The 15,166-nt window shown below is 42.4% G+C and overlaps 1 protein-coding gene across 6 annotated transcripts in view; it reads left to right on the top strand.

The window, feature by feature from the left end:
* Nucleotides 1-15,166, top strand: part of FNDC3B (fibronectin type III domain containing 3B) — a 336,800-nt gene that overhangs the window by 67,000 nt on the left and 254,634 nt on the right. For 5 of the 6 annotated variants that reach the window (XM_078069227.1, XM_036075642.2, XM_036075643.2 and 2 more), the window contains one exon: nt 5,657-5,795. In XM_078069227.1, the coding sequence (XP_077925353.1) occupies nt 5,685-5,795 (111 nt within the window). In that variant the 5' untranslated portion in view covers nt 5,657-5,684. Of the gene's footprint in view, nt 1-2,672; nt 2,692-5,656; nt 5,796-15,166 lie in introns of those variants that run through there. The other variant, XM_036075644.2, reaches the window with a different exon arrangement.

Genomic DNA, 15,166 nt, shown 5'->3' with positions numbered 1-15,166 from the left:
GGCTCGATCCCAGGACCCTGGGATCATGACCTGAGCCCAAGGCAGCCGCTTAACTGACTGAGCCACCCACGCGCCCCTCAGGCTTTGATTTACCACTGTGCCCATGATGGTATTTTTCTCAGGCTGTAGAACAAACATGTTGCAAGCCAGTGTTTACATGCTGTTTAGATTATGTGCATGTGATTGGTTACTCTGTGTTTTATTGGAAAAGATCAAACTTTATGGAATCACAGTTATCTTTAGTGGTATGAATTTTGAAGATTATTTATTAATATTTATTAGAGGATTTATTTGCCCAATTGCTTTATAAGAGGTTCCTGTAATTGATGGGTTTCCATCAATTTCCCTTTCATCAGGGAACCCATTTGGTTTCTGAAAGTGCATTTTAAATTGCAGAATGGAAGCAGAAAGTTAACACTGATGGTGTACAGTCTTCTTATTGGTTCCTTTACTGCATCTGCTTATTTAGACACTTCCCTGGGATGGTCTAGAAGTCAGTCCAAAGCCACATTAGAGGGTGGGTGAATGAGCTTGGGAGCCGGTGCCTCTGCCCGACTTAACTTATCCCCCCCTTTTCCTGCAGCTGGGCTGGCTCCTTCCGTTCTGATGGTTATACTTTGTTCCTTTTGGTGTTGTTACGTTTCTTTTTCTCTTGTCATCTGAAACTAATTTGGGTACTGTACTGCTGATTCACATCTTGAATTAATGTAAGGAAATTTGGGTCATTGGCCCACGGAGTGAGGGACCAGGACATTTTGTTACTACTTTGAAGGCCAGGTCCACCAACTTAGAACTCTCCCAGCAGTGATTAGGGCTTTGGTTTTTTCAAGTCAGAAAAGCTTCCTAGTATATTATTGCTTTCTCTGGCCTTTGGAAATGGATCTCTGGTTCTCTCCTCAGAATCAGGTTTTTCATGAATTTGGCCAGTATGTTTCTTGGTATAGGCTGGGGCCAAAATACCATGGAAAACCTTTTTAGACTTTAGAGTGGGGGAAGCAACATAAGAGGAAAAAGTAATAAGCCAGTTGCCTAGAGTAATGTAAAAACTGAAGACCTTTTGTAATATTCTTTTAAAGTAAGGTGTTCTTTAAAAGCTTTGGGGCATATTTGGACGGAGTTAAATGTCTTAAGTAACAGTGACGATTTGTTACTTTTGTTTCTCAGATTGCCCAGCCCCGACCCCTGCCCTTAGCTGGGGAGGGGCTTCTTCCCTCAATTCTGGGCCTTGCTAGCAGGTAATGAAAGTGGCGAATGACCGGCTGTCATAGGAGAGGGGGAGTAACCACAAGTGCTCACGTGGCATCCCTCCCCTGTCAGTCAAAAGACTACAACGGGCTGGGCATGAAGCACTTGTGGTTTTAGTGTTAGGATGTGTGGTTAGGGGGAGAGGTGGTGAAGGCCTGTGGTTGTTACCAAATTCTTTGAAATGGAAGTATGGGTAAGAACAATGAAGAAAAGGAGCGAAACCTTGGAGCTCTGTGAAGGAAAAAAAAAATTCAGAGGATTAGAAAAAAGCGTTGTAGCAAGGGTCATCTTTTTTCCATTTTTTAATCCGTATTAGTTTTGCAGCACATTTTTATTCTTCATGTGTGAAGGGTAGTGGTCTAAAGAATGGGGTCCTTGCAAGGGGGACAATGTGAATGTGGCACAGCCTTGAATAAAATACCTGAGGTCTGGTACCCATTTGGCCAGCTCAGATACACATCTGTCTAGGGGAGAAGGAACCCAGACCAGGAAAATAAGTGTTTTGTCAGGGTGGTTTCTCCTGAGACTTTCTGACTATAACAAAAAACAGTCAGAGCTCAGTTTTCTGGAGGTTACCCATCTGGCCACTCAGCTTTTCTTAGAGCTGATAATCAGCAAGTGATCAAGGAAGATGGTTGAAGGCACATAAGGGAGCTTCAGTGACCCCGCAGGGACCGTTCCTCTTCTGTGTGTGTACATGACTAGCAATCTGGCTTCTTAGCCCAAGGAAGATGTAAGACAGCAAATTTAGGATATGGTCCTGAAATGCGAGGGGGGTGTGGTTTGCAGTATTGCCTAAAGAGAAATAGGGAAAAACCAACAATTACATATAAGATCTCAAAGAAGGGGTGAATTTCTCCGCATATGTAAGGTCAGAATGCTTCAGTAAGTCCTTAACACATCACCTTGTGACTGAACACAGGATTGTTGGGAACAATGACCCCACATCCCTAAGAAAAAGATTAAGTTATGGCCAGCATGCCCTATAATGAGGGAGATGTGCCCTTTCTATCCACAGTCATTACAAATAAAGTAAGTTTTGTTCCTTAAAGTTAACTGTTTGGATAATGTCTTCCACATTTATTGCTTCATCTGTGACGCTAAATTGTATTCCATGATCATTTTAAGGGACAACTTGGCTGGCATTTGCCTTGCTAAATAGCTGGGCATTATCTTGCTTACAGATAATGTACTTACTTTTTTCATTATATCTTTTGCATTCCAGGCAAATGAAACTATTCTATGTATGGGCATAGAGCCTAGAAAGGGGAATTTAAATATTGCTGGCTGCATGTACCACCCCATCTAGATGAATCTTTTACCTGAAACTTGGGATAAAGTCTGGTTTACTTCTGATAAAACTCTTCGGGATTAGAAAACAGGGCTTGGATTTTAGCAGGCCAGTGGCCTAAGGACCAGAGGATCAACAGCTTCGGTTATGGAGAGGTGAGGCTCTGTGCTAGGGTTCACAGTGGCTTTTATTCACTTTATTCATTCTTCAGTTTCCTCCATGATTAACAGTGTGGTTGAGTTTAGACATTAGGAGTGTGTGATGTTTATAAATTCTCACTGATTGCTGTCTGAGTGATTGTCACATAGTTGACTTTCTTTTAAGTACGGTTCCGTCTGTCTTCCCTTCCCGGCTCCCCTCCCAAAAATCTGCAAAAGCCACTATACATCTCTGAGGTAGATAGTCTATTGTAGTAGGGGGGAGAAAAAAAAGGATTCAGGCATCTTTTTTCTTTATAGAATAGCTGCATTACCCAAAGTTGCCTGTACAGTTTTCAAAAGCAAATACAATTATAATTATCTCCTTGTGCCAGTGGACTTGGTTTCTTTGGGTATTTTTGTAACTCTGTATGGGTCCCCTGCTCTCCCATCCTACATCTATAGGACCTTTGTAGGCCTTAGGTCTGTCCCCTTATCCCACAGTTGCAGAGCCTGGAGTTTATGGACCTGGCATTTGTGCTTCAGACTGTTCTGTTAATAGCAAGTGCCATTGTTTAACTGGGCACCAACCAGAAGTTTTCTTAAATTGGAATTGTCACTGTTAGATACAGTGTTGGCATTGAGATATTCTTTGGTATTAGGGACGGGACCAGAAATGCCTGAATTTGGTTTCAGATTACAAATATCTCCTGCTACCCAGTACCTGCAGTTATCCCCAGGAGACTGTGAGAAATAGGAATAAAATAGCACTGGTTAATTGGATTTGAGTCTCAAACCCCAATACTGAAAAATCAGGCAGCTGGGTTGGACCATATGGAGCATAAGGAGCTACAGCCCAGAGCAGGTCCTAAGGACCTCAGTCCTGTGCGCATCCCTCCCGCCCCCATTCATTATTTACTCTTCTCTGGCCTCATGGAAGGACCTAGAGGCCGAAGGGACCTAGGGGCAAGCCCTGAAGTCGGTTTGCTCCTGCTGCCTCTTGGGGTGAGAAAAGAGAAGCAGGTTCCATCCTTGGGCTTGTCTCTGAGATGACAGCTGGGACTGCCCATGTGGCAAAGGGCTTTGGTCCCTCACTGCTTTCGCAGGGAAGGGAGAGAAGACAGAGCCATAATGTGCACTGCAGTCTGCACCACAGCCTCACCAGCAGAGTGCCTTGGAACTCTTCAGCTGGAAGAGAGTGCTGCTCATCCCAGAGGCTTTATACTCAGACCCCTGATGTAAATTACTGCCCTGTTTATCTGACCTGCAATTTGGAAGAAACGTGAAATAAAACATTCCACTTAAAAACAAGCCTGTGTAATATCAGCAGCCTGGGGAGAGTAGCTGTCCTTTCCTCATCCACTAGGAGGATTAAGTATATTAGAAATAAAATTGAAATGGACATCGGTTCTCCCTCATTTGACCTACTCAATCAAACAGTGATGTCATGATAGTGTCAATGGAATTATCTTAGTTAATTTTACTGTGCAAAAATCTGTTTCCTTCATCAGGATAAACTGTTGGGCTTTGGGTTTTGTACTTTTATTTGCTTAGGAACTGAGTAATTGCCTCATAAAACAGCATGATGGTACTATTAACACTGAATTATAGGACCTGTTATTATAGAATGTGCTTCCCTAGTTGGGACAAGACTTCGTTGTTTGGTGCTTAAAATAATTAGTTTCTCCAAATGGGGTTATAATGAACAGTGTAAAATTTTACCTTTTTAAAATAAAAGAAGTTTACAGTCTCTTGGGTGGCTTTTATGCATCATTTGATACTTCCAGGGAAGGAGTTTCTTTTGGGTGGGCTTGCGGGAGAGGGAAATAAATTTAATGTTCAGAATGGAGGGGGTTAAGAATGAGAAAAATATTTTATTTCTGTCACACCTGAGACAAATTTGAGACCATCATTAAAGGATTTGTCCCACTGTTTTGCCTGATTTGGATATTGGGATTCCCAATTGGGGATCAGATATCCTTGACTTGATATTTGGGGGGATGTCATTATGAGTGATAAATGTATATGTCCGTTTGTTTCTGAATGGATTGAAAATGTGTGTTTGTTTTGTCTTCTTTGCCCATGATATTAAACTTTATGTGCCATAAATTTTTAAGCATAAGTGAAGGATATGTAAATGCTTCTTAAAGAACAAGTTACAATTTAAATAGGAATTTGTTGTTACTTTCCCACTGTTGAATTGGAAAGCTTGTTTTTGGTAGCAAGTACCATTTTGGAATGACAGTGGGCTTTGTGCTGTCTTGAATAGTTGTATGAAAATCATTTATTCTGTGGAAGCAAGGTGGTCTGCCTTTCAGCCCTACTCTGCACAAGGTGCCATGGGTTCTGTCTGAGAGGGAAGTTCAAGATCTGCACAGTGATAAGGACATAAATGCACAGCAGGTTAAAGTCAATTCAAGGAAATGACGAGAGAGAGATAATTAGAACATGATTAATTACCAAATTAGTGGCAGGGTCAGAAATTGCAACAATTGCAGTATAACCTCTGTTAACTTACTTGGATTAACTGCTTATGAACAGTATTTTGATCCTAACGAAAGGGAACACCTGTTTTTATAGGTCATCCTCTTTGGCCTTATTTTCTGTAATTAAAGATAATGATACCACCAGTTTTTGTTTGACACTTGACCTTCTTACAGTACTGTCTCGTTTTAGCCCCAGAAAGATCCCTGGAGGAGGGTAGTTACTATTATTCATGTATTTAGAAAAATTTAAATGACAAAGTCTAGGTCTGGGAGGTTATGTTTACATGGCTGCTTGGAGACTCAAGTCAGTGGTCTCCTAGTTCAAGCCATTTCCTTGCTTTGGCTTTACCTCTCCTTGGGGCCTGGCACAGTAACGTAGGATTAAAATAATTTGATTTTCAGCTGATTGCATGATGGTGCACTTAAATTGCTGATGTTGTTATTGGTGACTGTTTGGGGTCCTGGGTCCTTTTTAAAAAATGGTGGTTCTTTTGCAGGAAGCCAGTTGAGGGCAGTTCTCCATGAATGTACGTCACAATGATGATGACCGACCAAATCCCTCTGGAACTACCGCCATTGCTGAACGGAGAGGTAGCCATGATGCCCCACTTGGTGAATGGGGATGCAGCTCAGCAGGTTGGTGTGGTAAGAGGGACATTTAAGTCAAACTGTTTAAGTGGAAACCATTTACCCGGTCATTGTTCTAGTTTGAGATTCAAAGATCTGTGATTGTGAACATTCATAGTGCTAGAGGTAAGTGTTTGTGCTGTAGGACTGCTATATGATTTTTTAAAAATATCCGATTATGGCTTCTGATAACAGCAAATCTTACCTCATTCAGTTGGTATTAACTGCTGAAGCATCAGGAAAATGTCTGATTTTTAAATGAATCATTTCGAAAATATGTACAAGTCTTTGGAATAAAATGTCTGTTGATTCATGTCCTGCATTGTGCTTGACTGGTTGGCCTGGTTGTCCAGAGCAGAACACTCAGAGGGTGGGTCAGGGTTTGATCTCACGCTGGGGGTGACTGACCTCAGCGAGATGCACAGGTCCACGAGAACCCACCCTGGCTTCCAAACGTAGAGCCTGCTGCTTGGAAAGTGACGGTACTTATTCTCTGTAAAACTTCTCCGTCAGTATTACTGAATATCACAAAATAGAAAAGATATTTCTGAACTCATTCATGTAGCACTTGGGAAGAAATTTAAATGATTACGTAAAGCTTTAAAAAATTATTAGGTGAACTGTTTTGATAACAGATTTTCATTGACTGCAAACACCGGGTTTGCTCAGTCTTCTACTAAATAAATATCCTTTTGTCTTTGTGCAGTTCTTTAGGAGCATAAAGGTAAAAGTCTTTGTCTTATGAAAAGTAGAATTGGGAATAATTCCGTGAAAAATCTTTGCCCAAACTCTATCAATAATTCAAATACGTTAATCAGCCATTTATTTGCTGTCCGTATGTGCTTGCTTTCCCTCCCCACAATCTGTCATAGTATGTGAACACCCTTTATCCATCACAGTCCATTCATACTTTGCCTCTATTGGATCTTACTTTGCTGCCTAATTTATTTATATTACTTTCTTGTGCTTTAGACTGTGAACCTTTCAAGAACAAAGAATATCTAATGGATGTTCAGTAAACGTTCATTGGTTGAATGAATTTCATCCTTTCTCACCACTGATACGGGCACCTCCCTTCCTGACTCTTTAATCTCTTTCTCTCTCTCTGTGCTGGATCATTTCCACCAGACATCCTGTAGTATCTTTTACCTCAAACCCACAAACAAACAACTACCCAGCAAAACAAGATCCTCTCCCTTGACTCCACATCACTGTGTAGTTACCACTTCCTGTCTCTGCTCTTCTTACAGTAGATGTTCTCTAAGTAGAGCCTCTGCTTCCTTCGCTCCATTGCTCTTCAAGCCCAGAGTCTTCACTTGCATCTTCTAGTCTTCCTCTCCCAAGCCTGTCGGCAAGGCCTGTTGGCTTCATCTCAGGGAAATGTGCTGAGACCATAATTTGCCATGTCTACTTCATTTCCGCTACCGCCACTGGACTCCAAGCCAGCATCTCTCACCAGGGTAGGACAGTCCCTCTCACTGGTCTCCCTGCTTTTACTTTTTGCCCAGCAGAAAGTATTTACCACACAGCAGTCGTTTGAGAGAATTTCCGAAAACACCCACATCAAAGGTGCCTGGGTGGCTCAGTCGGTTGAGCGACTGACTCTTGGTTTCGGCTCAGGTCATGAGATTGAGCCCCGTGTGAGGCTCTGTGCTCAGCACGGAGTCTGCTTGAGGTTTTCTCTCCCTCTCCCTCTGCCCCTCCCCCTGCTGGCACATGTGCGAGCGATCTCTCTCTCTCTCCTCAAATAAATACGTAAGTAAAATCTTGAAAAACACCCACATCATGTCAGTGCCCTGCCCAGAGTTGCCCTGTAACACGTGGAGTAACATCTGGTCAGCCCTCTGGGTGTAGCCCTTGCCCTCTTCATCATGCTCACGGGAAGATCTCCAAAGTGCCAGGGACTGTTTAAGGTGCAGTGTCTGGTCTTCCTTTTCACTGATTAAAAGGATAAAAAAAGCAAGGTGGGGCGCCTGGGTGGCTCAGTTGGTTAAAGAGACTGCCTTCGGCTCAGGTCATGATCCTGGAGTCCCGGGATCGAGTCCTGCATTGGGCTCCCTTCTCAGCGGAGAGTCTCCTTCTCCCTCTCCTGCTCCCCCCTCTTGTGCTCTCTCTCTCTCAAATAAATAAAATCTTTAAAAACAAAAAAAACCAAGGTATTCAAATATGACTCAACTTGGAAGGCATCTTGGGCCTCCACTCAGTCACCTAATTCCTGTTCGAGTATGTACTTGGAGACCCGAGACCACCTGTCCATGTTACTGTGCACCATTTTTGTGTTTTGATGATTTCTTCCTCAGTGCTGTAATTCACTTTGCACAGAACACCCTTTTGTAGTTTATGATCTCTAGCACCCCAAGTCCTTAGTTACAGAATTTTCAAATTCTCTCTTTAGACATAAACTTTTTTGCACTTAGAAATGACCAAAGCCTGAAAAGACTGTGGACATCCTCAGGCCATGCGGCATTTCACTGCTCTGTATGTCTACCTCAGCTACCTAAGTAGAAGCTGCTTAATAATTTTGATTAATAAAATCACATTTTTATTTTATCTGTATTTTATTTATCTGTAAAGCCAGGCATGGGAAAATCTGCTAATTCATTTGTTTTATACACTGTCAAATATCAAGCTTTCTCAAACTGGGGCTATACTCACTCTAAAAATTCTCATTGGAAGGAAATGTTTTAGTCTTTCTAATTAGTAGATATGACTGTGTTAACAACATTAATATATTTATAGGTTATGTGGGCCAAGCTATTGATTGGCAATAACCCTGAATTTCTCTTAATGGGGCATACTTGGTAAGTGGGCTGAGTGTGTTTGAAATCTCCCTCTTAGCAGGATCAACCCAAGATTTATCATGCCTTGAGGTTACCTCTATGTCACTGTGGCTCAGCCTAGGCAGTAGCCTCTCTGCCGGACATTTTTCTTCCTCTTTCTGCCCCTAGAGTCTCCATCCGTGTCTCCCTCATTTCCTCAAGCCTCTGCTCTTTCCTTTGGGCTGTAACATTTAGTTTTGGCCTAGTTAAGTATAGTAGAATCCTCAGGGCCTGTGTGTGGAACCTGGGTTAAGGCACAAGGTGAAGAGACTCAAGGAGCAAGCAAAACCAAAAACAGTGGAAAAATACCAGAGAGGAGGGGGTAAGGAAAGGAGGCGGTCAACAAAAAGAACAAGGACCAAAGGTCAGGATCCAAAAGTCTGGGACTGCATGAGTTTTGAGTGCTTGCCTAAGACACCTGTTGGTATTTGCTGCTTGCTCTTAAGAGCCTGTGTGGTGTGATGCTCAGGAGATCTGTGTTAAGGATCAGGACACAGAGGACACACCAGAGAATATGATCTCTACTAATGTTTTCTGGTTATTATTATTATTACTATTATTTTTCTGAGCATAACCTCAAGATTTTATTGTCTTCATAATATAACAAAATAAAAAGCTTAGAACTGGATCTCTTGGCCCTTTCTCTTCTATCTCCTGCCAATTCAAAAGACTTGCATCTTTTTTTTTTATTCTTATTTTTAACCAATCTCTAAACCCAACGTGGGGCTCGAACTTACAACCCCGAGATCAAGAGTAGCATGCTCTCCTGACTGAGCCAGATAGCTGCCCTTGCTTGCATCTCTTAATAGCCAACATTCTCTTAGATCTGCAGTTGGGCTCAACACATTCAAGCCTAGCACAGTCTTCTTTGTAGTTTTAGCCTTTTTGCAGAAAATTGGCTTCATCTGCCCAGGCTTCTTATGCTCACCATAGCCACTTTGGAGATAGAGGGTTGACTTCGATGATGGACGTGACGTGGTAGACACTGTCTGCAGACCCTTGAGGGTGACATTTTAAGGGAGGGATGGGCAGCATTTGAGCCACCCCTCAAATGATACTGTTATAAAGAGCTGGCCACTGGCCATGGGGCTGTGCCTCTACTTTGTGTTAGGAGTGTATATGGCGATGCTCACCTTGTGTGTGTTTACAGCATTCTTAATACTTCGCAGCTGTGCAGAGGACATTCTAAACATTTCCGTATATGCAAAAGAACCACCGCAGTTAGGAGAAAGCTCCCCAGTCCCCACAGGCCTCCTCCTCCTGAGTTTTGTCCTGATGGTTTCTGGACTTAGTTGGGACAAGTTCTTGCCAAGGTAGTCCGCTCTGTTCTGGCTCTCTAAATAAGAGACACTGTTAGTTTTCACTATCCAGAGCCATGTTAAGTTTCAGATGTTGGTTTGTCATTTTATAGAGGTAGCAAGAAAAGGATGATTCTTTACTTAAAATGAAAAGCCATCCTCATTATGAATGAATATTTTTAAAAATACATTATCAACTAAATGAACAAGAACAGTAGTTAACACACAGTGTGGACGGAAGCAACTTTTAACAGCTTTGCTTTATTGAGATAGTATTTAAGGTATACAATGGAATTTGCTATTTTCACAGAATTGTGCAGCTAGGACCACAGTTTTAGAACCTTCTAATCATGATAAAAAGAAACCCTGGTGCAGTCACATCCCAGTCCTTCCTTCCCTGTATTCCTCGGCAACCACTAACCTACTTTTTCTCTCTGGAGGTAATTGGCCCATTCCGGACATTTCATATAAATGAAATCATGCAATATGCAGTCTTTTGCGCCTGGCTTCTTTCACCGAGCATAATGTTTTCAAGGTTCATCCATGTAATAGCATGTATCAATACATTACTGGCAAGTGCTACTCCATCACATGGATATATTACATTTTGTTTATTCATTCATCAGTTGATGGACATTTGGGTCCTTTTCACTCTTTGGCTATTATGAATAAGGCGGTTGTGAACATTTGTGTGCAAATTTTTGTGTGGATGTATATTTTCATTTCTCTTGGATATCTACCTAGGAGTGAAATGGAATAGCTTTATTTTGAACTATTGTTTTCTAAATAAAGTATCTCTGTTCCTCTCACTATAATTTCTTTTACCTCTGAATAGATCAGCCTGGCTAAATAGAGTTTGCTTCCCTAAATATGCCTGACAACGTACTATTCTTGTCAGGTTTCCTAACCTGAGTTTTTGTGTATGGCTATATAAATTATGGCAATGCCCATCAGTAATCAGAATATTGGTGCCTACATTTTCAGAACCTATGGTATATAAATTTAACTGTCTTTGGTTTTAGAGGTTTAGAAATGTAACCGCTAGTTTGAAGCATGAAAGTGCAAGCATCAGCCCAATTTCCAGCTTTTTCTATTGGTTTAGTGTTTTATTTTATTCTTTATTTTTTTAAAAGATTAGTTATTTGAGAGAGAGAGAGCGTGTGCTCACAAGTTGGGGTGGGCAGAGGGAGAGAAACTCAGGCTCCTCATGAGCAGGGAGCCTATGCAGGGTTCGATCCCACAACCCCGAGATCATGACCCGAGCTGAAATCACGAGTCGGACACTTAACGGACCGACTGAGCCACCCAGGCCCTCCTCTATTGGTTTGGTATTTTAATAATCTCTGAAGAAGAATTACAGCAGTCACCAGTGCTTAAATAAGGAAACCATTAGGTTAAGAACAAAAGTGTTAACACAGACATTACTGATTTGCTAATTTAATATGTGATACTTACAGCCTACAGGAGGGTGGTATGTATGCCTCTTTATATCTTGTATTGTTGGTGACTCTTCTCATATACATGTTCATTGGGGGTCAGTGGGGGTGGGGATAGATTTAGATGCCTCATTGTCCTCCTGTTCTTAAAGGGCAACTAGCAAATGTTTCGTTTGTCGTATTTCTTATGTCTTTTTTTTTTTTTTTCCTTTTAAGCTTGCAGGATATTAATTGCTAATGAGTGTTCTTACTGCCTCTTCTTCAGGAAGTAGATCTCCTTAAATGTAAACAGAAAACTTGTTTCTCCCAGCGGCTCAGGATAACATGTGAACAGGCTTGCCCTGAAAGATAGAAGTTTAAAGTACCTCCTCCGTGTCCACAGTTCTCTTGACTTTGTGCCTTTTGATCAGCATCCAGCACGTCACTTTATCAAGAGTGAGTTTCTGCCCTCCTTTTGTTTCTTCTTTGCGAAAGCCTTTGTTTCCCCTAGACGGAGTACACAGCCAGAGATTTCCTGGAGCATTCTTTTGAGTACACATTTCCAGACAGCACATTAAACATATTAAAACTTTCCATGTTCAGATGGTGCTCGTCATCGGCATGTCTTTTACCTCAAATGTGCTTCTCCTCCAATTCCAGTGACCTTTTCTGTTCTGGTTGACGTCTTCTTAATAACTTTTCCTTGATGGCTCCCTCCTTGCGTTCGGTAGTTCAAATCCTCTCACCATGCAGGCTTACTCTTTAAATATCCTGATAGCCACCGTGTCAGGGAGACCCAGGAAGCAGTCTACAATCAGTATAGCGTAGACAAATGAATAAACCATTCTTGGGAAGTTTGCTCGGGAAGAAGAAAGATACTCAAATGAGAACAGTTAAAGTAGAGGCTATAGCTCTTATTGCTGAACAACATTATATAACAGCTCCTTTTTTTTTTTAAAGATTTTATTTATTCATTTGAGACACAGAGATAGAGAGAGAGCATGAGCAGGGGAAGAGGCAGAAGGAGAGGGAGAAGCAGGCTCCCCGCTGAGCCAGGAGCCCAACGTGGGGCTCGATCCCAGGACCCCGGGATTATGACCTGAGCCGAAGGCAGCTGCTTAACTGACTGAGCCACCCAGATGCCCCTATGTAACAGCTCCTTTTATGACAGAGTCCTATTTAGAGGCTGGGGCTTGGGCAGAAAATGGAAAGAGTTAAGTTTGGTCAAGTGTTGGTTTGGGAAACTCAGCATGGGGAAGCTTGGTCTTTGGGCAGACTCTTCAGCACCAGGATGTCTGCGGAGTGTACGGCTTGTGCAAATGTTGAAAGACAACGGTCACCGCAGACTGCTGTCCACGTTCTGTCTACCACTCACACTTACAAAGGCCTCGGGTGTCCGGATATCGTCGTAGTCTTTTCTTCGAGATTTGCGATAGAAAGGAGGAGCGAGAGGGCAGGATGCACGACCGAACTTAAGGAGGGACTGAGTAATCGATTTGTCCATTTTAATAAGTACCTGTCACATGTCTCCTGTGCTCGCACTACACCAGGTGCGGATAGGTGCTGGCAGCACAAAGCTGAACTAGACCCTGCTCTGGCCCTGGAGGAATGAGCAGTCGAGTGGGGGAGCAAAGCGTGGTTCACCAAAATTAAAAGGCTGTATTTACACACATGTAGAGCCACAGGAGAAGCGCTTGGATTGCAGAAGATGCGTGTGCCCTGGGAGCATGGAGGAGGGGTGGATCAGGGAGTGGACGAGGCGGGCAGGAAAACAGACAGGGCTCGAAGTGTCTGTGCGGAGGCTGAGCCTGCACAGACATCTCACTCAAAGTGAAGTCTAGCACTTTCACTCCCCTTTGCAGATCATGTCATCGGTTTCTGTCTCATGTAGTGAGACTGCTCTGGAGGGCTGGTACATTCTGTGGAGAGCTCATGTTAGTGGTACCCCAAACCATATCTGCACGTTCTACCATCTCTTCTCTGGAACTTTGGCTAGTCCATGTTCTTGTTAGTGAAAATTTTGGTCCTCTGATGCATCTCGTGTGGCTGTCCACCCCTTGATGTCTGTCCCTCAGAATTAGTGATCTCATAGTGATGCTGACATAGCGAGCACCCCCCACCCCCGGCCCCCCCCACCCCAACTACTTTCCAGCAACACAGGCAGCCACCCCTGCTTCTGAGGGCCCGCTTTTCACTGTAAATAAAAAGGTGTGAGTTTATCCAGGTCTGTGGTCTGATTTTCACAATCCTCTCTGCCTTAGGTCTGCCAGTTCCACTCACTACAAAGGCTTCTGAAAAGTCATAGCCTCTGCATAATCTGTCTCATAAAGGAAAATGTTGATGCCGTATTATCAGAGGGTGTTGTTATATGTGGCACCCACAATAATTACACCGTACGACATGTAATTATGACAGCTCTGAGCTGTCTGAGTTGAGAGACACTTCAGAATTTAATTAGCCAAAGGCAGTAATAATAAGAGACAAACTGTAGTCCGTATCCTTCAAATGGTAGAAATTGAGCTGCCTTCAAAAAGGAGAGGATTAAGGAAAAACACTGGCGTGGCAAAGTTGCGCTGCAAAATAACGGCAATTTAAAACTCTGCAGTGGTTTTAACGTTATGATTGTTTTCAACTTATTGCAGCGTTTGACTGTGTGGTTGCACTGTAAACTCGAGAACAGGGACTGTGTCTGTTTTTCACACAATGCCTGGCGTCTGAGGTAGTGTCCGGTCAGTCCTTCATTCAGAATGGTTGAAGGATGAATGGAATGAACAAATTTAATTCATCTGAACCAGGGCTCGAAAACTGACCATTTGTTATATTTGTCAGACAGGCCTTCTCCTCTTCCCTGTCTCTTTATGATTGATATCATTATTAAAATAATTAGGTACCAGTCCTTAAAAATTGGAAGATTTACCTAAAATTCTGGATCTTTCTGTTTATCTGAGAAACCCAGAAGATCTGATAACACTGGGCTGGTCTTCCCACTTGGCAGCAGTGGGGTGGCAAGAAGAGGCAGCAGCCCGCCCCAGCTGGGGACGGTCCTCCTCAGTCCCCACTCTGTCCCCTTCACTCCATTTCTGCACTTGCCTGCCTTCTATGGCTGCCCGGGGTTGGAACCTGGAAATTAACATTTTTACCTTTGAAACTGCATTTTGTGCTCATGCGTCTTGTGTTTCAAATAGAGCAAAAATGTTTGGGGAAAAAAAAAGTTTGATTTTTCAGGCACACTCGTTTGTGTATCATACTTAGGAACTGATTTTAATTTTTAAGCCTCCTAGTTTTTTTCCTCATGACTTGTGAAATGAACTGGTGTGGGCTCCAGTTCATCTAGCTCAGTGGGAGGGTTTCAATTTACGTCTTACAAGGTAGGACCCACGTATTGGTTTGTTTTTTTTTTTTTTTTTTTTTTTGGCCTTTGCTTTTCAGTGAACAGAATTTTGAGCCCCCGGTCAGTGCCACATTGAGCACTCACTAAAGCATAGGAGGGGCAGAAGGAACAAGAAGGTGCCTTGATTTTACTGTTTACAGACTAGTTAGGGACGTTAAACACAGATGCAAGCTATCAGCATTTCAAGGGCAGAGATGCAAGTACTTGTGTTTATAATCTTGTTTTAGAGGCTCCAAGAATTGAGACTTCTTTAAATGCTTATTGAAATAGAATTTTTTAAAAAAGCAGACTTTTCCTGGTATTACCTTGATGAGGCATTTAATACCATTTCTGTATTAACTTTCTCTTTGGATAAGATTAAGTATGATGGCTTTCCAGCCTCTCATGTCTATTTTCTTTTGATAATGTGCATTTGTCATGTTAAATGTGATGTGACAGCCATGGCTATGTCTCATAG

The sequence above is a fragment of the Halichoerus grypus genome, chromosome 1, assembly GCF_964656455.1.
Source record: "Halichoerus grypus chromosome 1, mHalGry1.hap1.1, whole genome shotgun sequence".
Lineage (NCBI taxonomy): Eukaryota > Metazoa > Chordata > Mammalia > Carnivora > Phocidae > Halichoerus > Halichoerus grypus.
The sequence above is the reverse complement of the archived record's forward strand: the minus strand, read 5'-3'. Positions and strand labels throughout refer to the sequence as shown.